The sequence below is a fragment of the Astatotilapia calliptera genome, chromosome 5, assembly GCF_964374335.1.
Source record: "Astatotilapia calliptera chromosome 5, fAstCal68.1, whole genome shotgun sequence".
In the NCBI taxonomy this organism is placed as follows: domain Eukaryota; kingdom Metazoa; phylum Chordata; class Actinopteri; order Cichliformes; family Cichlidae; genus Astatotilapia; species Astatotilapia calliptera.
The window spans coordinates 9447474-9471040 of NC_137426.1; the positions used below are offsets into that span (position 1 = coordinate 9447474).

The following is a 23567-nucleotide window of genomic DNA, read 5'->3' on the forward strand; positions in this document are numbered from 1 at the left end:
GTAATTGTCCCCTCCCCTCCCAGCTCCCTCCAAACGAAACCATCATCCCCACGTCCAACCTCTGCTATTAATCACTAATTAAACATCAGTATGTGCTACAGTCACAGGGGAAAATTATGCATGAAAACACAAGTAATTTCTGCGTTACCCACGTCAAAGGATACTGGGGTGGCTGAACAGCGCCGGGCTGAGGAGCAGTTGGGGCTCCCGGCGGCAGAGACACGGAGGTCAGGGTAGCCCGCAGTTGGCTCGACGGAGAGGGGCCACTTCCAGGTCCGCTAACTGCGACAGCGGCGGGTTTGGGGACCACTTTCGGTGGCAAACTCATCGCAAAAAAATCAATAACAAATAAAAACAATATCTTAATAAATACTGATGCAAACAGCGCCTAGCCTGCATACATAGAGCAAGCGTTGCGGATTCTTGAAGCAGGCCCCAAAATCCCTTTAACGAATTGGGATAACGAAGCTCGAATAGCAACACAAACGTCTTTTTTCATGGAAAGTCGCTGTTAGGATCAGCGGTGCTATTCATGGGGACGGTGGGAGGTTTAGCCTCCCTCACCCGTCCGGAACCTCTGCGGATCCGGCTCGGTTCGTTTCTGTTTAAAAAAAAAAAACAATCGCCGCGATCTTCAACCTCCCTCGGCGATCTACCTTTTCTTCTCGGCAAGTGTGTTTTCTATCATTTTTTTCGCACATAGATGAGAGACTTCGCCAACATGGCGTTGCGGCCGCTTCCAGCAGTCCGGGCAGGACAGATGATTCGGCAATCCTCGGCCAGTTACGGAATCGCTCGGGTAATCAACTAACCTTCAACCAAAACACGAAAACGGCGTGGCTGACGCTCCCCAAATGTGTTCCAAATCAGTTTTTCACTATTTTAAAATCCAGTTTGAAATTAGAATTAATAACGGTCGCATCACGACTGTAACTGCTAACTGTAACAAACCCGGCTCCTTTTATTACTACTAAAATAAATTAATGAGATTGCACAGGTGTTTATAGTAAATTAGGTTTCTGTATGGACAAAAATAATCATCTTACGTATTCGGCTATTGAAGTACCAGCGCTGTGCGTTAACAATTGTGTGTTATCACTGCCATCTACCGTTCTCGCGTTTGAGTCGCAAGGCATTTCCCTTAGATCAAGGATGCCCAACTAATTTACTTCATAAGTCACATCCCAATGTGATCTCAAGTAGGCAAGACCAGTGAAATTAATCATGAATTAAAAGATCCCAATTCATTGTTCCTAATTCACCCCTTTTAAGTGCACGAATATCAAACAAATCTGGGACTAAATGCAACCCAAATCGACCAAACTTGTGCATTATGACCTGGGAATACCAGCATTACAACACAGCACTGATTTTTTTCTTCTTTTATTAAAAGTGAGCCAGTGAAAGACCCTTTACCCCCACTTAAAAATCTGAGACATAAGGAAAACAATTTGAGATTATTGCCTTCCTTATTCAATGTATTCATTTACAAAACAGATGCCCAAGATCTTTTAAGATAGTCCAAGGAGGAATCTACATTTTGCATCACCTTAAAAGGAATAGCAGTACATTTTATTGAAAAATTTCAGTAGTTAATGACTTGAGTGCAGTACCTTAAGTTGGGAGGTGGTGAAAACAATAAAATTAGAGGACTTAAGAAAAATTGATATATGCAGCAGCTGTACATCCATTCATCCTCTAGTACCCTGCACACATAGGCAGGGTAATAACCATGAAGGAGCCAGAACATTTAGAAAAAACAAAAACCTCAAGCTGTGAGCCAATTTCCACCCTCATACTGTTGCTAGTTTGTCTAATCATATTTTGTACTTCTGACAAATCAAAACCGGTCTACATGAAATGTTCTGAATGCACAAAGGTTTTGAACATGTCTGAGCCATTTAAAAATCTGATTTATGATCAGGCAACATATTCATTTACACCTATAACCTACTACTGTAAAAGACAAAGTAACCCAATATCAGAAATTCAGATTACACCTGAATCAAGGCAAACTGAAGATAACAGAAAGCCAGATCATCAAGTTTAGTCAAGAGGGATAATGAACAACAACTTGAGGATTGTATTGCTAAAGAAAAAACAAAACACCCACCAAAGTGGAAGAACCTTACAGCATTAACTTCTAGTCTATGAATTTGGCAGGTGTCACCTGTGCCCAACTCTTTTCATAGATATTTCAATGAAACTGATGCAGAAAACATTTTGCAAAAAGTCAAATGACACCCAAAATTAGCCCAGGGAAGACCACTGGACCCAAACAAAACATATGCAGAATCTGAGCCTCTGGTCACTGTGTGTCAGGTCAGAATCTTGCCTGTGAATTAAAGTGATGCATGAATCAAATAAACTGAACAAGGGAAATGTTTCTAGTTTGGTTTTAATGTACAAAATTTGTGACAAAATGTATAAATGGGTATGGCACATTGTGGCTCTGCTTACTCAAGTTCTGAATGACACTGACCAAACTGTACACATTTTTGGAATATTAAGTGTTAAAAGGCAAACACTTGCATCATTAAAACAGTATTTTTTTTACCCCTTAACGGCTTTTAAAAAAAAAAAAAAAAAAAAAAAAAAAAAAAAAAAAAAAACAGTGTTAACTGCACTTTCCTCAGGTTAAAAAAAAAAAAAAAAAAAAAAAATATTTTAATTCCTGGTTCACTTGTATAAAAGAACAAAAACTTTAAATATAACATTCAATAAAAGCAGCAGATAAAAGCTCAGTGGAAAGTAACAAAAAGTCCCATTAATCTGCTCATTTGAAAATATGAAGCCAGAAGAGTGGTTCCTCCATCGTAACTATCAGGTGGTTTTTCAAAGCGTTCAAACAAACCAAAAACAAAATAAAGCAACATTAAATCTCAATTTCGGGGAATGCAGTTTGCTAAAACAGTCTTTGCATAGAAGTAGTGAAGATTGCAATCCTTCCAACACAGCAGCCACATTTTGTCCCGATAAACAGCCTGATAAGCACTAAGTAGCAAAAGGGGACTTTCAGTCTCATGAGGCTTTGTTGGCATCTTAAACAACCCCCACCCCCAGTGTCAGTTTCACTCCTGTTAAACTCCGTGATCAACGAGGCATCACCAAAGCTCACACTTGTGATTTGGGTTCATGGGAGTATCTGCTTTGCATCCAAAGTGCTTTGAGAATTCACGTGAATTTGACACTGTGCCGATGACCCTGAATCTCGGAGGACTGTGAGGATCTGTCATAACGCCCTCATGCGAGCTCTCAGGTGTCTTGACAGAGCACCATACCTGTGAGAGGAACAGAGATGAGACAAGGATGAGTTATTTGTCTACCTAATCCTTCAGAGTTACTCAAAAAGCTGTTGAGAATAATTTGCTTTGGTGCAAATTACCATGACAACAGGTACATTTGAGAGGCAACAACAAGACAAGCCCAAAAAGTTTGATTTGTCTCCCACTTTGATTTTTGGAGTGATTTTCAGTTCCACAGACTAGTATGTACTTTCCAACTTTCATATTTTATTCATCAAGATCCAGTGTGTGATTTAAGTGTTCCTTTAATTTTTGAGCAGCATATCTTGAGAGACTTTAAGATCAAAATCTCTCTATTCAAACCTGTCCCCTCCACCACCCATCTTATAGCAGTGTTTTAGCATTGGTGTTTATTACAGAGTTTTACACTACAAAGCTTATAATAGGTCTTGTCGTCTTCCTACAGCCATGGTTTTGCATACAAGCATACAATCGAGATCTGTGACATACCAGCTTTCTTAGAGCCTGTCAGAAACAAACAGGAACAAGTGTGGCAAACTTGTGTATCCTTTGAGTGTGGTAAATGCAACGCTGAGAACCAAGCCAAGATGGTAACCACAAATTGTTATTCTGAACAGTTTACAGCTCAAAGCACACCCCCAGATGTGTATTAAGGCTTTAAAGCAGAAGCAGTGTTGGTTGGTACAAACCTGGGCAAACCCCACAAAAAACAGCTGATGGTTCGTCATTCCCAGCGCTGGCAGCGTGGCCTCCTCACCGTTCTTTTTAATCCAGTTTAAATAAGCCTTCAAAACAAAAAGAAGCACCTCAATTTACTTCTAGGGCATCACTTTTGCTTCTATAGCATTTGGTCATCTGCCTCACAGCTTATGACCTTTCATTACATGGAAAGAATGTGTGCATGTGAAGTAGTAACTAGAGGCTGACAAGGCCACTCATAGCCACCTGTTGCATTTCCAGGCTTCACTGTAAACTAGACAACCTTTTTCCAATACAGATTAATGATATGACCCACAGCAGGCCTGAGAGATAAACTGCTACAGGGGCTTAATGGCAAATCTGTGCACTGCTCGTCTGACCTTGTAAGCATGCAATGTGTCAAAACTTGGTTATAACCCAAATACAGTCTTATACCAGCATTGCTCACAGAAAGCCCCTTTCTGCACATTTAAATATTTCATGAGGTTTCAAGGTGAGCCGTGCTTCTTATCTGACAGACGTTGTAAGCAGCCTTGAGTCCACCGTTGTCAGCGATGTTTTCTCCCAGCGTTTGTCTTCCATTCAGAGACTCTTGGTTGATGCTGTAATTGCCATACTGCTCCACCATGCACTGGGTCTGCGTCTTGAAAGCTTCAACAGAAGAGTTCTTCCACCAAGGGCGTAGGTTTCCATCTTTATCATACTCCCTGCCTTTGAATACAAATATTATTAGTTTTGGTCAAGTTTAAGTCACTCTGAAAATACAAATTAAGATTTTTTTACCTTGGTCATCAAATGCGTGAGTCAGCTCATGGCCCATGACAACTCCAATTCCACCAAAATTGAGAGCTCTACACAAAGAAAATTTAGAGGGTTGTTAAACAGATTTGCTGAGTTTTAAGTCACAGACAATGATTTAAAGCCAAAACTGACATCTTTTGATCGCCTATGATATCATCACCCATGATGACTCAGACCTCAGAGGCTTAAATAGTGTAGGTGCTGGTCTCAAGTGTGAGAAAGTCATTTGTATTTCACGTTAATCTAAGTGGCTACTGGCTTCAAGTGAACACAAAGACTAAGAAGGTGGAAAATTGTGTTTGGGTGGAACAGCTGTTAGCACTGTTGCCTCAAAGCAGCAGCTCTGGATTTGAATCTCAGTAGTATATGAATGTGAGTAAATGTGACGGTCAGTTTGTCAGCCAAATATAAATGCCTTTCACAGCAGAATAAAGAGTGTTAATTACTTTATTTAGCAAACTCCAACAACACATGGAGGACATACTTAGGCCAAGAGCGACTGTAGAAGGGAACTTGCAGGATTCCTGCAGGCAGAACCATCTCATTTTTTGTTGGGTTGTAATAGGCATTTACTGTTGGAGGGGTCATGCTCCACCTGCAAAACAAGGTACAAGAATGCACCTCATGAGATCAACATCAAGTTCCTGTTCCTACACAGACTTCAGATCAGTTTGAAACTAATGGGAACCTTAATCTAACCCCTCCTCCATAGCTCAATTAGAGACAAAGTTTGGTTCTGCTACGTCAGTATAATGCACACACGCCAATAGAAATTCACTCCCATAACAGTGTGCTACCTCCCCTGTGAGAAGGATGGTGGGAAAGAGGGTTAAAACTGAGGAACTCACTGGTTTCGGTTGGGAGGTTTCCTCAGCTGGTCTGCAGTCACTCTGCCTGAGAAGTTGTAGTACTGCATAACATTCTGGAAGTAAAGGCCTGACACCACAGCAAACTGAAAGAGGAATCAAAGTAACAGAAAATAAAATTCAGCATTTTAATCAGGCAAAAGAGACCATGACAAACAAAAGTGAGAAGTTAGGACCTGTAATCCACTTTTGCATTTACCTACATCATTGAACACTTTATCCAGTTTCGTGCCATTCATGATGAATTCAGGATACCCGACCATGTTGTATATTGCATCTGCCTGTGAAAGACGACAATTTGTAAGAGACATATTTTCACAGCAGATGGCAGTGCTGCATTTCTCTGCCACTTCTACACAGAAAACAGTTCATGCACAGATGTCACCATAAAGCACCAGGGGGATGCTTTATACCCACTTTTTCTTTTGCTGCCTTTTTTGTTTCTGTGTCCATCCAGCTCACATACTTCAATCCATCCTCAAATGCCTGCTTAATTTCTGTAACCATTTTCTCAGCCTGAAGCACAGGAAGACAAAGAGACGTCAATCGATCTCTCGCAGATGCTATTTTGAAGGAAGAACCTTGAAACACTTACAATGGCTTTGCTGTCCTCAGCAAAGGTGGCTTTGACAAACATCGCGCCAAGAGCAAAGCCCAAGGCACTGTCTGTGTCGCTGACGCACAGCTTCCAGCGTGGAGTGCAGCTCTGCAAAAAACCCAAGACGCGTTAAAGAAAACGATGCACCCTTCACTGGTTGTTAGGTGTCATTTGCCTTGTGCAGTGTTTTTTTAGGCTGCCATATTTTTCTTGCTTCAGATTAGTTACCACCTCCTAGATTTCCCAGATTACACATGACTAATCCTCATAAGTTTTAACTTGCTGCATTTAAATTGCCTAGAACCCCGACTATGATAAACAGATCTACATGGCTAGAAATAAATTCACCAATTTTGAAGTGGAGGTCTGCATCCTGCTTATTGCATTCCTGCTGTTAGAATATATAATTAAGGTGTAACACTACTATTTTTTTGAACAATTTTATGAAGGATGCCAAGACCTCTGATAGAAAGTGAACCATATACTTGATAAATTGCTTTGTCTATGACCTTCGAGCTGTTATTTTAAGCAAATTTTAAATGCCATCTCTCTAGGCTCAGCGATTGTATATAGCTCACAGCACTCTACATGCCACACCCAATTTTTGATGCTGCCCTGAGTCACAACACACTGATACCAGAAACTCTTTCATTTGTTAAGTAGTTACATTTGTCATTTTCCCCTAAATCTAAAATGCACTTTAAAACAAACCTCAGTTATTCAAATTAAATTTTGCAATTACAAAATTAATTTCTCATAACTGTTTTTAAAGGTTTTCCTTGTATTTGCAAAGTCTAATTTTGCTACCTCTAGATTAACATAAGTTTATCTTCAGGGGAAAATGACAGAGCTGTAGGCAAAACAAAAAAAAAAAAAGACGCAAGCGTTCAGAGCAAGAAAACGTTAGAATCCGCTCGGCATACAGATGGAAAATGAGATGTGGAACAGAAACAAAGACGCACGCAGAGTATTGGTTTGTTATTTCAGCTTGACCCCAGTGGGTAACGAGACAGGGAACAGATCTTCCTCCAATAAGGGATGAAGTCACTGGAGTATTCACAGTCAAACAGGAAGCACAACTTTAGAGATTGAGCTGACCTTCCATAAAGTTTTATTTGTTTGAAAAATAAAAAAATAAAATCTGTAGCATCATTGTGTTTCGTAGAGCAAATCATTTGGGTTTTATTTACTGTAAAAATAACTCCATATTAACCTTTGCTCTCTAGAAAGTTGAAACTGCTCTTTGTATGTCAGCCATTTTTTCCTCTATTATAGGAAAGTAGTGTGAATACTTTGCATTCACAAGACTGCAGATTATCTGTACTCTTTCTGGGGAGGTGTGACGTCATTTACTGCCACTGTATTTATGTAGCAGCCAACTCAAGACCTGGACAGTTTAACTCCGCTCTCTACAAAGTTCAACATAATGAGTCAGGTGAGCAAACTTGCTGTCATTTTTGTGAATGCACCCTTTGATCTGAATTTAAATGTCACAAGACTGTATGCTTACATTATGTCACTGAGCAAACTCTTAAAGCAGGAATTACTCAACAAGCTGTCATTTCTGAATCAACCCAGAAACTTTCAAATGCAAGTAAAAACAAAGAAGGATGCAGTTTGGAGTTGGAGTGTTTTCAGAGCAGGAAACTGCAGATTCCCGTTACTGTGTCTGCATTTTATGAAGTGAACACTTTACATATTCATTTTATTCTTACTTCTGCCCCTAGCTGTTACTGCCACTCGTTTCTAAGAAGGTGCATATTTAAGCCATCTATAATGCAAGTTTGAGCCTTCTGCTATTAGACACCTCTCCAGCTTTGATTCTGAAGACAGACACCCTCTCTACTTTAAGATTAGATGCAAGGCTGTTTGATAAAGCTTACAGTTAGGGCTGGATCAGGTGACCTCAAACCATCTCCTAGTTATGCTGCTATAGGCTCACCACTGAGACACTTCCCCTTATGCACTAAAGAGACCCCCCCCATGCCTTTAACGTTTGTCTTCCTCTCCTGTAGTCTGGTGGCTGTTTAAGTTCTTCCTCCCCACTGCTGCCAAATAGTTTCACATATAAGGGCAGTCTAATTGCTAGAATTTGTAGAGTCTTTACAATATAAACTGCCTTCTGATTACTGATGTGAACTTAATTTACTTAGGATCACAAAAGGATAGAACCCATCCCTACAGAAGCAGTATTATAGAAATAAATACAAATTGATCTGGCAAAGATTTAACATTAACACCAGTTAAAGCTGGTTTGACATGTTTTTATATCCAATTTAACTGCCAGTGCCCAGATGCATTCCAATATGCCCATCGAGTGTTGAGATAACCAGGAAGACATTGATTATAGTGACAAGGCCTAAGGCTTCATCCCTTACCTTCTTGGTTCCATACATGACCTCAAGGAAACGCTGCTCTGCATCCTGGAACTTTTGGTCCAAAATTGAGGCCATCTTTCTCACTACTTTCATCATCATGTAGTTGTTGAGAAGGCTTACAAAAGATAAAAATATCTGTTAATTGAAGAAGGGGCAATTCACAATAAATCCAAGCAGTTGGTCTTATCATGTAAATGTACAAGAGTTATTGTAGACTGTTGATCTCCTCTGCTCCATTTTATTTATTTGACTGCATAATAAATCTAGGGGAACAGATATTTACATAGCTGTGTTCACAACGTTATGCAACCTGTCTTTGACACGTTAAAGAAAAAAATGATTAAGAGTTTCTTTGCACCTCACCTTTTATTTGTTTTAGTTATGAGGTCAGACACTTTCTGGAGGTATTCTTTGGCATAAACCACCACTGGCTCTGATCCATTAAGTGACACAGAAGCAAACATTTCTCTGAGGTATGGCATCCAGTCCACTGCTGGAGCTAGAGTCTGCAACACACAAAACAAGCAACTGAGGAATGATGAGAAGAGTCTGGGCTTCTTTACAGTGATCTTAACGTACATTCATGGTCATTCACAGTGCAGCTGACATTTGAAGAAAGTTTAAATACTGCAAACATTTGTTCTTCCCTTTGCCGATACCATCAAAACTGAGGCCTACACTGGAAGTTCAGCATACTTTGCCTATCTGACTTCACTCACCCCAAAATCTTTAAATGGCAGTCACACAAAGGCTCTCAGTAAACCACAGCATTTCCTGATCTAGCTACAAGGTATCACATGCAAACATACAGTGTGCAGCATAAAGCCAGCCACAAACAAAACAAAGACATAACTTAGACATAAGAAACCTATAATATTAGGAAAAACATGAAATGCTTACTCCAAGCTCGAAGCAACAGAATCGCTCTTACTAACCAGTACTGTTGTTACACAAGAGTGCTTGTAGCAATCCACATCTTATGATACGCAACTGGGAAAGACTTTACACAATTGCTAAGACATACTCCAGGGCCTGTTAAGTCTGCAGTAGGAACTGAGACAGCTTTGGAACCCCAGAAACATGCGGTTAAACCTGAAGTTAGAAGAAGAGATCTCTGGAGACACTCACTGTCAGGTCCTTTGCCTCCATCTTATTGTAAATGAGCTCCTCATCTCTTCTCTCCTCCTGAGGGACTGTGATGTTGGCCAGGGTGGTTTCAAAATCTAAAACTTCCTCCATCATGGCCCGAGAACTTTCCTTTGTGCCACCCAGAAGAACTCCCAACTCCACTAGAAAGTTGAGGTATGCTGTCAGATACTATAAAGAAAGGCAGCACATTGAGACAGGGTTGTATGGAGAAAATGTTTGAATGCATTATAAACTTAAATTAGGAAAGAATTCAAACTATGGAACCACATGCTACTATGCAGAGTTTATCCCCCGAGGCCAAAATAGGAATATTATTAAATATTTGACTTCCTTTTGTAACAAGGCAACGAGGCTCAGGGTGTGTTTAAATTACTGTGCACCCTTGCATGCAAACTGCCATAACTAAAACCAGTCTAACACTGTAGACAATACCTTTTCATTTGCAGTTTTGTTGAGGTAGTAATCACGTGAAGGTAGTCCCAGGCTGGTCTGATCCACCTAGTGTTAAGAGAAACAGCCTATGACTCCGTTCGGCCTCTGTATAAGCTCAAAATCAGCCCTTTTGTTTTCATTTGGCAAGTTTCTGCATTAGCCTGGCAACTCCAGCATGTAGGCTAATGCAGAAACTTGCCAGAGATCCCACTTTTTCCTTTTTGTCATAGTCTTGTGACACCCTACAAAAGGAATGAATTCATTTGAAAGCAGATAGACCAATACTGTAGCAATAACAAAGGAATCGGTCCAAGAATAATAGATAAAACCTGTCCTCGAGGAAGCTGTTAAACCTTTAACTTCTGTTCTTCTCACCTGGATGATGTTAGTACTGGAGTTTTTGGAGTCTGTGCTGACAAACACAGTGAAGAAAGGAAAAGTACGCAAGTTGACAGACACGGTTCGCAGAACTTTTTGGAAGTTGTCCTTGTCCCAAGGTTCAGTAAGACCCCATCCTCCGATCTGGAACAGACAGGAATTAAGCACACTTTCAGAAACTAATGGAGCCAAGAAAATCAATTTTATTAAAATCAATAAAAATGATTTCTTTTAAAGTTGAATAACCATACCTGGTCAATTAGTTGTTGGAGTGGCTTAGCTCCCAGTTCCTCAATCTTGGTCTCATTCATGCAGGCCTCATAATATCGCTGGGCCTTTTCTTCAGCATCACTTAAACCTTTCATTGTTGTGTTTTCTGCCCAAATACAATGAAATCACACCAGTGGAAAAAACAAGCTAAAAATATGGGGGTAAAAAAAACTAAAAACACTGAACTGCATTCAAATAAAGGATCTTTACCTAATAACTGCTTCATTACAAGCATGTTGTGTTCCCACAGGTTGCTGAAAGAACCCCAGCGGGACTTGCCCTCATATAGTGGGTTGTTTTTTATCCAGCCCCCACAAGCAAAGTTATAGAAGTCCTGGCAGGGATCTACGGATCGGTCCATTGCTCCCAGAACCGCACTGGCCACAGTAATGCATGGCTCTGTTAGGCACAAGCCTGGGTGTGCTGTTGCACAAAAAAAAAGCAAAAAACTGTTTTAAAGCATATTAAATTCATGGATAATTCACTTTCAGCATTATCAGCTAGTGGGAAACAACCAAAATGGATAATCTGAAAATAATTCATTGTGGGATCAGAAAACCCTGGTTTTCTGACCATCTGGAATCCATCATCTTAGAAGAACAAATATACAACCTGAAGGGACTGCGTATTGCAATATTCTTTAGAAATAATACTGATACGTGGCAGGTCTTTGAGGAAGTGGCATGTTCCACTAATAAATAATTATTAATCAAAGTGTCTGATTAATAGATGAATATATTAAACAGAAAAGGGCAGAAGACTGAGGATTACTTCAGCAATCATTTCATTATTTCAGGAGTCAAGTACAGTTTTTATACAAACACCACAAACATGTCTTTTGAGCTGTTTTAACATCCAAATCTAAGATGACACTTTCCCATACAGTATATATGTGTTAGTTCTCTAGAACAATAAAGAGGAACCAAGCAGAGCACTGAGGCTTATAGATTCTCTGTTCTAAACATTAAAGCTGTTGAACAGAAACCTTTTAACATTTACAGAAGTGTAAGCAGTGAATACCTCTACTACAAAACTTCCTGTAAGACCTTCAGCTTGTCCATATAAGGTATGAGACAGAGACTGAGACATATGTGCTGTGATGATGTTAGTACCCTTAGGAGGTTTCATCCTTGTTCCTTTTGTTATTTCAAAGTGTGATCCGACTTGTGGTGCTGAATTGGAGGAAGTGGCATTACGTTTCCCATGGTAAATTTAAGGAAGCTACCATTGATGAGACGCCACCAGGATGTCAATACAATTCCATAAACTCCTTTTTCCATAATGAACAAGGTCAAGAGAGAGAGAGCTAGGGTTGTTTTTAAGCATCTAACAATCACATTTCTACTTTAGACTTTTCTTCCTCATCTCTCACATACAAGAAACTAATCCCCACTAGCCAAAAATAATAAAATGAATAATTCGACAACATTGTGCAAGACTTTTCTCTTTCACTAGCTATATTAGCACTTTTGTGAAGGAATATTAGGACCACAATAATATACATTTAGGATTTTTGTAAAAATTTAGCATGGGATTCTACCTCAGTTGGCAATTTTACTTTATTACAAAACAAATTATAATTATATTTATTTATTTTTAAAAACTCATTGAATTGCATTATTGAAAATTCTCCTATAAACCATCTTTCATTATAGCAAAGTTGATTTCCACTCTTGAGGTAAGATATCAGTACTGCCCATGTCTGGAGCTGGAACTACACTGAACAAAAATATAAATGCAACATTTGTCTTTGCTCCCATTTTTTATTGAGCTGAACTCAAACATCTGTGTATGTAGAAACATTTTCAGCAGACCCATGATTCTCAAATATTGTTCTCAAATCTTTATAAATCTGTGTTACCAAGATAATCCATCCCAGGTGTGGCATATCAAGGGACTGATTAGACAGCATGAATAATGTACAGGTGTACCTTAGACTGCCCACAATAAAAGGCCACTCTGAAATGTGCAGTTTTGCTTTATGGGGGGGCAGAAAACCAGTCAGTATCTGGTGTGGCCACCATGTGCCTCACGCAGGGCAACACATCTGTTGCATTGAGTTGATCAGGTTGTTGATCGTGGCCTGTGGAATGTTGGTCCACTTCTCTTCAATAGCTGTGCAAAGTTGCTGAATATTGGGAGGAACTGGAACACTGTCGTATACGCCGATCCAGAGCATCCCAAACATGCTCAATGGGTGACATGTCTGGTGAATATGCTGGCCATGCAAGAACTGGGATGTTTTCAGCTTCCAGGAACTGTGTACGGATCCTTGCAATATGGGGCCGTGCATTATCATGCTGCAACATGAGGCGATAGTCGTGGACGAATGGCACAACAATGGGCCTAGGGATCTCGTCACGGTACCTCTGTGCATTCAAAATGCCAGCAATAAAATGCACCTGTGTTTGTTGTCCATAACATACGCCTGCCCATACCAGAACCCCACCGCCACCATGGGCCACAACGTTGACATCAGCAAACTGCTCACCCAGACGACGCCACACACGCTGTCTGCCATCTGCCCTAAACAGTGAAAACCAGGACTCATCTGTGACCAGAACGCCTTTCCAACGTGCCAAACGCCATCGAATGTGAGTGTTTGCATACTCTAGTTGGTGACAACGAACTGCAGTCAGGTCCAGACCCCGATGAGGATGACGAGCATGCAGATGAGCTTCCCTGAGACAGTTTGTGCAGAAATTCTTTGGTTATGCAAACCAATTGTTGCTGCAGCTGTCTGGGTAGCTGGTCTCAGGCGATCCTCTAGGTCAGCGGTTCCCAAATATTTTTGTTCAGTGTATTTAGTTAACTTTGCTATACCAAAGTCTTTCCAGAAACAAATTTCACCACTTGGCTTTTGCTCTGGGCTTGGGAAATACCCCCAAGCAAACACTTAGGGTTTTATTTGAAGTGTTATTAACATTAAAAAAAAAAAAAAAAAAAAAAAGTTTATGTTAATAACACTTCAAATAAAACCCTAAGTGTTTGCTTGAAGCTTAAAGTTTACAGACTTAGTTTTAATATAATTTCAAGTTTACTTGCCCTCTCTTCATTTGGACCATTATAGAATTCTGTCATATTTACTTTTTTACAACATTGAGTGCCATGCCTCTCTCTTCTATAAGGTCTCTGGCTTAGACTTGAAGAAACTTAATCCAGACATTCTAGTAAGAATCTAATAAGTCTAGTAAGAACAAACTTTGCACAACTCTCTATTTAATAACCCCTCGCAAATTGTAGTCTTACAGTCTTTCCTTGTGCAGAACAATGAAAAAAGTGCAGTAAGTAAGCTTTTTGCTATAGTTTCACATTTAGAAGTACAAATATAACCTTTAAACCCTGGAGGCAGGGAAATTCAAAACAAAGCCTGGTGCCTTTTTAAAAAAAAAAAAAGAGTCATGTCTCTTTGATTAAGCAATGAGGCCAACTGGTACTACTGTAATTAAAATGGGTGTAGCATTCTTGTGCCTTTTCCATTTCATGTTTTGCAGAGGTGACTTTTCAAAACACTTAGGACAGCAGTGGTCAGCATTGTCACTTTAAAGCAAGAATATTCTGGGTTTGGGCCTTCTCTATGGAGTTTGCATGTCTTCCCAGTGTCTGTTTTTTGGCAGACACTCCAGCTTCTTCCCACAATTCAGAGGGTTAGGTGATTTTACAGTAAACTGGCTGAAGATGTAAATGTGAGCATGAACAATTGTCCATATGTTAACCCTGTAATAGCCCAAGACCTGTCCAGGGGGATCTCCCAATCCCACTCACAACCCTGAATTGGATAAAGGGAAGAAAAATGCATGAATGGGGTAGCGCTTTTATGTTTTGCTAGATTTTCTTGAGTCTTGCTCTGGGTTTGTGGACACAAGGTCACCCTTTGCATTTCTACATTGCAAAAGAGTGTCTAATACATCAAGCACAAATTTGTTGATTGACCTCAACTTTCAAGGGATCAAGCAGGGTCACCTTTGAACCATCTATATTTGTAAGTGTAGCTGTGACCGTTCTAAAAATTCTCCAATAATAATGTGTCTTCTTCACCTGAAGCTTTCACAAGACATGTGATGTGGCGAGGAGAACGTAAAGTTGTGTGGGGTCATTTATGACATTTGTAAATACAGGCACTGGGCTCCTTTCAATGTAATTTTTTATTTATTTTATTTTTTAGAATTAAACCTATTTTGAAAATCCAAATATTTTTGATTGTTTCTGCATCATTTTCTTAGTTACTGGAAGCAGCTGATTTTAAAACTTAAGTGTATAAGTTAATTACAGGCTAGGATTCTTTCATTCTTTTGTGGAGTTCAGAAAAAATAAATAAGATTAGAAATATAAAATCACTGAAAGATCAAAATAGTAATATTGAGGTGTCAATAAAACTTTGGACTCACTCTGTTTGTAGAAAATCCCAGTTGTGATGAGAGTTACGAACAGGCCCACTGACAGAATGCACACCAAGCACATTAGCCTCCTCTCCATCCGTGTCCTGCTCGGCCAACACGAGGAACGGCCGTGCAGAAGACTCACCTACACACATACACAAATCTTTTAGATGGCTTTTTAAAATTCAAAGCCACAGACACTACTGCATGAATGACACACAATGAGTGTATTTACTTGTGAACAAAAACTGGAAAATATTGTGTCTAGATAAAGTTTCTCAGGGATTTGATGACAGGTATGGTTTCACAGCACAATGGCTTCTCCATTAGTCTCCTCAGCCCTCATACACTGAAAGAGGTCAAGCATTCTTTCATTGTTTCCTCACTAATAAAAGCACAGTTTACTTTTGGCCTAATATAAGACAAGACAACGCTGAACTTTATCTGCTGCTTTTGGTGTTCACCCTTTAAATGATGAGTTTACTGATAACGATCTGTTGAAAAGTGGCTCAAAGACTGACTCCAAGAGTCACTCGTATCCTTCAATGGACACATTACAGACTCTGGTCAGTCTGAACGAGACTCCTATAAATAAATGGTGACTTTTGTTCATTCCACACACTACACCATGTTGAAGCCAGGTATGCCAAATCTATAAATATAGGGATCAGATTTGCTGCTATTAGTAGACATTTTCACAAGGTTAAAGATATTTAACCAGCTTTAAAAAACAAAAAAAAAAAAACACAATTCCTTATACAAAGACTTCGCTTGCAGAATTTTGAACACAGTAACAAATCAGGTCGATTTCTAGCTAACCAGCTAAAAATAAATAAAGAAAAAAACAACTATATGTGCTGCTAAAGATTTATCGGGGAACATAATATATGATCCTGGAAGAATAAACAACATTTTTAGGGATTTCTATGAAACTTTATACTCACCACAAATAAACCCATCTAAAAATGAAATTAATCTGTTTCTTGACAACGTAACTCTTCCAAAATTACTAGATAGTCAAGCAATGGAACTGGATTCGCCACTGACGCCAAGTGAACTCCAGGAAGCCCTGATAAGTATGCCCAATAATAAGGCTCCAGGTCCAGACGGCTTCCCTGCAGAATTCTACAAAGAATTCTGGATAATTTTGGCACCAGTATTCCACGGCATGTTGCAGGAAATCGAGGAAAAGGGCAGACTACCACCAAATATGAATTCTGCCAACATTAGTCTCCTGCTAAAACCAGGCAAAGACCCTTTATTTCCCTCAAGCTATTGTCCAATTTCTCTTTTAAATGTAGACCTTAAAATAATCTGCAAAGCTCTCTCAAAGAGATTAGAGAAAATGACCCCCCTCTTAATTCATCCTGACCAAACTGGTTTCATAAAAGGTCGGCACTCCTCAACAAACACTCGTAGATTACTTAATTTAATAGACTACTCATACGATAAAAACATCGAAACCATAATATTATCTCTAGATGCAGAAAAAGCATTTGACAGAGTTAACTGGAAATTTTTATTCGCAACTTTACACAAATTTGGTTTTGGAAACTCTTTCATAAACTGGATAAGAATATTATACAATTCCCCAACAGCTCGTATCAGAACAAATGACCAGACATCCTCCAGCTTCTATCTCCTGAGGGGCACCAGACAGGGATGCCCACTCTCCCCTTCACTTTTTGCAATTTTTATCGAACCTCTAGCAGCAGCATTTAGACAGGCTACAACAATTAAGAGCATAAAATGTAAGAACAGAACATAAAATCAGTCTCTATGCGGATGATGTGTTGCTTTTTCTGCAAAACACACAAACCAACCTCTGAGTTAATTACTTTAATAAACTGGTTTTCAAGAGTTTCAGATTACTCAATTAACTGGCCAAAATCTACAGTTCTCCCCATTAACTGCTCCTTCCATAATTCTTCCTCTGCCCCACTGCAATCCGGAAATATTAAATATTTAGGTATTAATGTCTCTCCTAAGCTTTCAGACTTAACTAAACCACATCCCACTTCTAAAGAAAGTAGAAGGCGATCTGACTAGATGGAAATCTTTACCCATATCACTCATGGGAAGGGTCGCCACTATAAAAATGATGATCTTGCCAAAAATAAATTACTTATTTTCGATGATCCCTAACAAACCATCACAAGATTGGTTCAGATCTCTGGATTCATATATTTCCAAATTCCTTTGGAAAGATAAACCCCCGCGTATCAGCTTAAAAACGCTACAAAGAACCAAGGATAGAGGAGAATTAGATCTGCCTAATTTTTACCAATACTTCTTAGCCAACAGGCTTCAGTTCATCTCAGAATGGTTAAAACATACCCTCTTAGTTGAGCCCTGGCTAGATGTTGAACAGGCACTATGCAAGGATCTAGAGATTTCAGACCTACCATTTATTAGCTCAAACATCAAAAGACATGAATGCTTTAAAAGTATCAACATCAGCTTTTCTCTGACAGCATGGTGGGAGTTTCTAAAAATAACGGAGTCTTCATTAATCCCATGCAAACGTACACCTATCTGGAATAACCCTGACATATTACAAAACAATAATATGATTAATTTCACAGAATGGAGTTGTAAAGGAATTAAATACTTAGAACATATATTAGAGGGAACAGAATTTATTCCATTTGACAGACTAGTTGCACAATATGGGATCAACAAGAAAAGATTTTTAGAATATCAACAAATTAAATCCATAGTAAAAAAGAAATTTAACCTCAGTCAAGTTGAATTACAAACACCACTAAGTGCGGCACATTTTCTTACTCTTAAATCCCCCAAATTATCTAAAATATACAGAACACTTTCTAAATTAGATAAATCAATATCCCTTCCTATTGGAAAGTGGGAAGCAGATTTATCAGTCAGCTTAGACCAAAACTTCTGGTCTCAGATTTGCTTAAAAACCTTTAAATTAATTAAAAATCCCAGTCTGCAATTAATTCAATACAAAATACTACATAGAGTGCACTATACAGGTCATCGGATGTTCAAGATGGGCTTTACATCTTCCAACAACTGCTCACACTGTCAAGGCAATACACCAGACAATTACATTACGTTCTGTCCACCAGTGCAAAAGTTTTGGCGCGAGATATGTGAAGACTTATCAAAGTGTCTGAAATGTAACATTCCAACCTCCCCCTTAGTGTGTTTACTGGGCAGCTTAGATAATGTCACTTCAGAAAAGAATATCGCCCATATGATTTTCACTGCCCTATGCATAGCCAAGAAAACAGTCCTCATGAACTGGAAAAATAAAAATAATCTTAATTCTAACCAATATAGAAATTATCCATTAGATTACATTAGTCTTGATACAGCCTCTACCACCACACCAGATCAATTGCTCTGGGCTCCTTTGATCAGCTCCATCACCTAGTGGGGGTGGGGGGTCATAGTTTGGTCCCGCCTTCACTGTTGTGATTGGTGTGGGGGTAGGGACAGGCTTAGGGCGTCGGGGGGTTCCCCGGAGGCATCTTCCTTGGGGGGCTCAACCCGGGGTAGCGGTCATGTCCGGTTGGGGGCTCTGTTGGCTCTCAGGTGACTGTTTCCTCGCGGCTGCGTGCAGCGGGGCTAGGGGAGGGTCTGTGCTGACGGACGTGGGTTACTGACCTGGTAGCCTGGCTGCCCCTGGGTGGGTCCGGGATGGGCGTGAGGTTCTGGGGGCGCTCCGTCTCTGGGCTGGGGCGGGTGGGTGCATGGGGGCCCGGCCCTGGAGCAGGGTGCCGCCGGTGCGTCGAACCGCCTGGGGGGCTCTTCAACTGGTGGGGGAGATGGTCACATCTTGCAGGAGCTTTCCTCTCTTCAGGAACTCTCTCTGCAGGAGGGGGAGATACAGGAGAGGTGGAGGAAGATCTCAGCCTGGGCGTCTATTGTCTTATGTAGTCTGGAAGATGAGTGGATGGTGGGGTGGGTGCAGTTTTCTCTGTGGTGGGGTTGGGTGGACTGTCCCGGGCTCTGTGGGGCCGGGAGGCGCTGCTGCACTGGGCCCCGGTCTGGATGGGCCTGGGCCCCCTTTCCCTGGCGGGTCGCGGAGTATGGGGGTGCCTACTGGGGTCAGCGGGGGAGCTGGCCCCAGGGAGGGGTTACCTGCCCCTCCCTTCCTTCCCTCCCCATCTCCAGCTGCCTCTCTCTTCCCGCTCCACCACAACCACCCACACATGCAGGGCCTTGGAGTAGGGGTATGTCACCAGGGTGCAGAGGAGGCTACCCCCCCGTCCCCTTCTGGCTGCCTCTGCCTCAATTTTATCCCACAACTTAGACATTCACATTACTCACACTCTCATTACACATACATATAGGATCTTGGGGGTGGGCACGATACACGGAGTCCAAATTACCATCAGGGTGTACACCTCACCCCTGGCGTCGTTGCCCACCTCTCAATTTTAAATACACGTAGACATTGAGGGCTAGCAGGAGGGACCATGCGCTTACCTGCTGCTCTCTGGCAGGTAGCTCCATGCCCTCCTGGGTTTTAATTGCACCTTAGAACACACATGCATCAACACTACAATAAGCGGGTGGAGTCTTCTCCCACCCCCATTCTCTGTGGCCTGCTGGAGCGGGAGGGCTAGGTGGAGTTGGCCGTCCGACTGCGGTCTGGAGTGTGGGGCCTCCCTGCTGCTACGGAGTCGGGGTGGTCTGCCTCTCCCCACCGCAGGGAAAAGGGTAACACCACCTGGGTCTGGGTGCAGTTCCCCCCTCCAGGGGTAAGGGTACCTAGACCCGGTTTGTAGAGTACGCTTGGGGAGTGTGATCGTGTGTACAGCGTCTCTTTATGTCTGTCTCCACGTTGGTTGAGTGTGGAGTGAGTGCATATGAGAGCATGAGGGGGGGGAATGGATGTTTGTGTCTGTGTGTGCCTGTATGTCTGTGTCTATATGTCAGGTTGGGTATCAGACGCCACCTCTCTGGGGACACCTCAGGCCCTCCAAGGTTTGGAGGCCTATCTCCACCTACCACCACTTCCCCTGCCAGTGGCGGACTCCCTCAGGGGTCGGTGCGTTGGTGGTTCTTTGTGTGTGGGGGTGGGCGTCCGGGTACACACCGGCTCACTCCTTGACGGCTGCTTATCGGGGCCTGGAGCCTGGGGCTCGCTCGGGCCCCTTCGGGGGTGGGGTGCCCCCGGCCTCTCGGCCTGGGGCTCGGTCACTCAGGCACAGCTGGCGGCCGGCGGAGCTCACGGGCGCGTCACTGCAACTCCCCCTGGCTTCTGCTCCGCGGCTGCTGAGTGAACCCTCATCTGGGACTCTCCTCAGCTCTTACTGGAACAGTGGCGCGGCTGCCCCTCTGTTGGTCTTCCATGGTTTCTTGTGTTCTGGGGGCCTCTGGATGTCTGGAGTTTTGATCTCCTCCATACCTGCTTCACACCCTGGAGGACGGGGCTGTGGCCCCCCCACACTCCCTAGCAGATCGTTACATGGAGAAACCTTTGGAATACAAGCACGCTGATCCACACAGGTATGCACACGGGTGTTCACTGCTCGTAGACCCAAATTACACCTTTCTTGGCTGCTACTTCGAAGCACATCTGTCCTGCGTGCTGCACAACAACATTGAATATTTAGTATTTACTGCTGTTTACACTTAGCTAGATTAATGCGATTGTGTTGTGTTTAGTATGTTGCTTTGTTTTTTTTTTTGTCTTTTTTTGCTTGTTTTCTATTCTTCTCTCAACAGGTGATCCAGGAGATTTTTATTTTTTTCCTCCCCCCCCTTTCTCACTGTCCCTCTCCCCTTCTGTTTTTCCTTTCCTTCCTCTTTCTTTCTCCCTTTCCTATCTCTCACTCATGTCTGTCCCGTCTGTAACATCTGAAAATAAAATATAATAAATAATAAAAACAAAGATCGACCAAATGGACCAATACGGCAATGCCACGATGATCCATTCGGCAAAGTAAATCCATTGGGTATCCTTGTTGGTCTTCAGACAACAATTCTGATGGCTAAAGAACCAAATGGGACAGGCGGAAAAAAAACAAAAAACAAAAAAACAACAACACATTTTCACAAGTCAAATTAAAGTGTGATCGAAGCAAAGGCGGCTTCTTAATCCCAGAGCCTTAGTGAATTAAGCAGGTTTGGTGCAGAGCTGCATTTCTGAGCACAATTGGGATAATCACTGCCAAGTCTTTCTCACCTGTAGTTTGCCACAGTCTTAGGAAGCTACATTTCATTTCACAAAAATAAAAACCCCACACGTTATACTTGAATCTAGGCACAGTTTGAACACAGTTTCAATCCTGGTTAAATAAAGCACCTAAAGAATGAACGAACTGCACAAAACAGTGTCTGTCTGCACTGTATGGACATGAACAATACACTGTTTAACTTAAGCAATGAGGCCAAATGCTCTATCTGCAGTCTCAGTGAAATCCTTTATACATGTTGTGTTCTTTCATAAAGCAGAAAAAATACAAAGGATTTCACACTTAAATGCTTCAGTGTCTGTGCGCAAAAACTTCCTTGTGTGAAAACCATAAAAAAAATAAAGACAACTTCATCTCAATGGGGAGAAAAAAAGCAACCAATTTCATTCTGTTTGAAAACTAAAGTCAATTTGTGGAATATTCTTGCGTTGTGGTCTTCTCTCTAAGACACAGGAGACAAATCATTTTTAAATTTTACAAGTAACAATTAAGACATTTGTCCAAACATTAATATTTGCCAAATTGCTGAAATGTTGTAAAATGATCTCAAAATGCTGTCAACCAAATACATGAGTAGAAGGGCAGTAGCAACAGCATACTCTTAGTGTTTTGATTATGGCTTTTTGCATTGTTTTTACTACAGAGAATAACATTTCCAGGATGTTTCTGCAACGCTCCTGTAAAATACAAATACATGCTGTTGGGAATTCTTTAATTTAGCTAGCTTTATCATTTTTACTGTTGACATGGTTAATTTGTGCTTGATGCCACACTGAAAGCCAAGCAGAACAGTGGAGGCAAAGTTCAGATTTCAGTATTGCTTGAACTATAGACCGTTTTCAGTTATAGCACTGATAATTTTATTTTACAGGAGTTTTATTTTGTCCCCACCATGAATAAAATAAATAAATAATAAGATGCAGCAATCTGCACCCAACATGTATGAAAATGATAAAAATGACAGCTATGCAGTTATCCATCAATTCATGCCTTTTCTTAACTGCTTATCCAACCAGTTTCAGTGGACTGATACCAGCTGATGCTGGGTGAGAGTTGGATGCACCCCGTCCATCACTGAGCAAAAACAAAATGCCGTCTCTGGACAGAACTGGATGAAACCCACACAAGTGATGTGACCACAGTTTTTTTTTCTGGTGACTTTTTCTGGAAGAGTTTAAAGCCTTTTTATTTTTAACTTATTCATTAACAGTATTCCAGGGGATCCAAATTTAGTTTGAGAACTACAGACACTGGGGAGGATATGTCCCAGCTCACTAGCGGTTAGGCCATCTTTCGTTCAACTGTCATGCAAATATACTCACTAATCTTATAATCTTCTATTTCATACACATGCTCAGTTCAGAATGAGGCCTCTATTTAGATGTTTTGGCCAATGCAACATTACATGAAGACTTCAAATTCCTTCATAAATCAGAATAGGAATACATTTCTAAGTACTAGATATCTTAAAGTTCCGGGTAGACAAGTTAAACTAATACTACGGCTAGAGTGGCGGCTTTTATTGAACCACTAAATGAGGACAGCTTGCTTAAAAAGAAAAAACTAATCATAAGCATAAGCATAAGCCGCTGTTGGTTCATCTGTAATTAAAAATTTAGAAAATGTGTTGTCTTATACCAGGTGCAAAACCTCAACAATTACACACTTACCCACATGTTCTATAATAATCCAGTACCAGCACCAACCTGTTTCTTAGGTTTAGCCCAAGGTATTTGCATTCTTACCTGCATGGGAGCTGATGGGTAGATATCGTCACTGGTGGAGTCCACCACGTCCTCCTCGTCCAGAGTGGCTCGCCTGTATGCGGACATCTGAAAAGTCAAATTAAGAAAAGACTCTCTCAGAGCTTCCATGTTGCTTCAAGCATCTAATAACATCCCACTAACGTGTGTGAGAGTTTTTGCGTGCGGTGTCTGTTCTTCAGGAATTTAAGGCAGAGTAGGGTTTCCCTCTAAAATCCATCAGGAGAAAAAATTATCCGGTTTACTTCTTTCACTCACACAGCAAAACTGCTTGGGGGAAAAACAAATGGAACATAAAAAAAACAACACGTGTTGGTCTGCCTTTCAAAGCACTTTTCTGCTCCCTCCAGTTCTCTCAACACCTCCAAACACCCCCATGGCTTCAGGCAGAGAGACCCTGCAGCAAACTTCA

At 41.1% G+C, this 23567-nt stretch overlaps 2 protein-coding genes across 28 annotated transcripts in view; both read right to left on the bottom strand.

The window, feature by feature from the left end:
* Positions 1-1028, bottom strand: part of eif4g3a (eukaryotic translation initiation factor 4 gamma, 3a) — a 69265-nt gene extending 68237 nt beyond the window's left edge. For 20 of the 27 annotated variants that reach the window (XM_080301674.1, XM_080301673.1, XM_080301672.1 and 17 more), the window contains exon 1: positions 153-1028. In XM_080301674.1, the coding sequence (XP_080157800.1) occupies positions 153-328 (176 nt within the window). In that variant the 5' untranslated portion in view covers positions 329-1028. The remainder of the gene's footprint in view (positions 1-152) is intronic. The other 7 variants (XM_080301671.1, XM_080301661.1, XM_080301666.1 and 4 more) reach the window with 1 other exon arrangement.
* A 1352-nt stretch (positions 1029-2380) lies between these two features.
* On the bottom strand, positions 2381-23281 carry ece1 (endothelin converting enzyme 1). Its single transcript, XM_026167123.2, has 18 exons — positions 23138-23281; positions 15226-15361; positions 11048-11260; positions 10819-10943; positions 10565-10711; positions 10190-10255; positions 9737-9925; positions 8972-9114; positions 8609-8723; positions 6228-6338; positions 6050-6148; positions 5836-5913; positions 5615-5718; positions 5251-5361; positions 4749-4816; positions 4486-4676; positions 3956-4051; positions 2381-3281 (listed from the first exon to the last, which is right to left on the bottom strand). Exons 1-18 carry the CDS (start codon positions 23264-23266, stop codon positions 3105-3107), a joined length of 2298 nt encoding a protein of 765 aa, XP_026022908.1. The 5' UTR covers positions 23267-23281; the 3' UTR covers positions 2381-3104.
* Between the last annotated feature and the right edge of the window lie 286 nt (positions 23282-23567).

Bases quoted from the DNA above. Each gene is read 5' to 3' on its own strand.
- ece1 (XM_026167123.2), bottom strand. From the start codon at position 23,266: ATGGAAGCTCTGAGAGAGTCTTTTCTTAATTTGACTTTTCAGATGTCC. The intron at 11,261-15,225 runs GTGAGTCCAAAG...TTTGTGCAACAG, and splicing joins TGGGATTTTCTACAAACAGA to CACACCCAGGCTTGTGCCTA. The intron at 9,926-10,189 runs GTATTGTCTACA...CTTTCTTTATAG, and splicing joins ACAAAACTGCAAATGAAAAG to TATCTGACAGCATACCTCAA.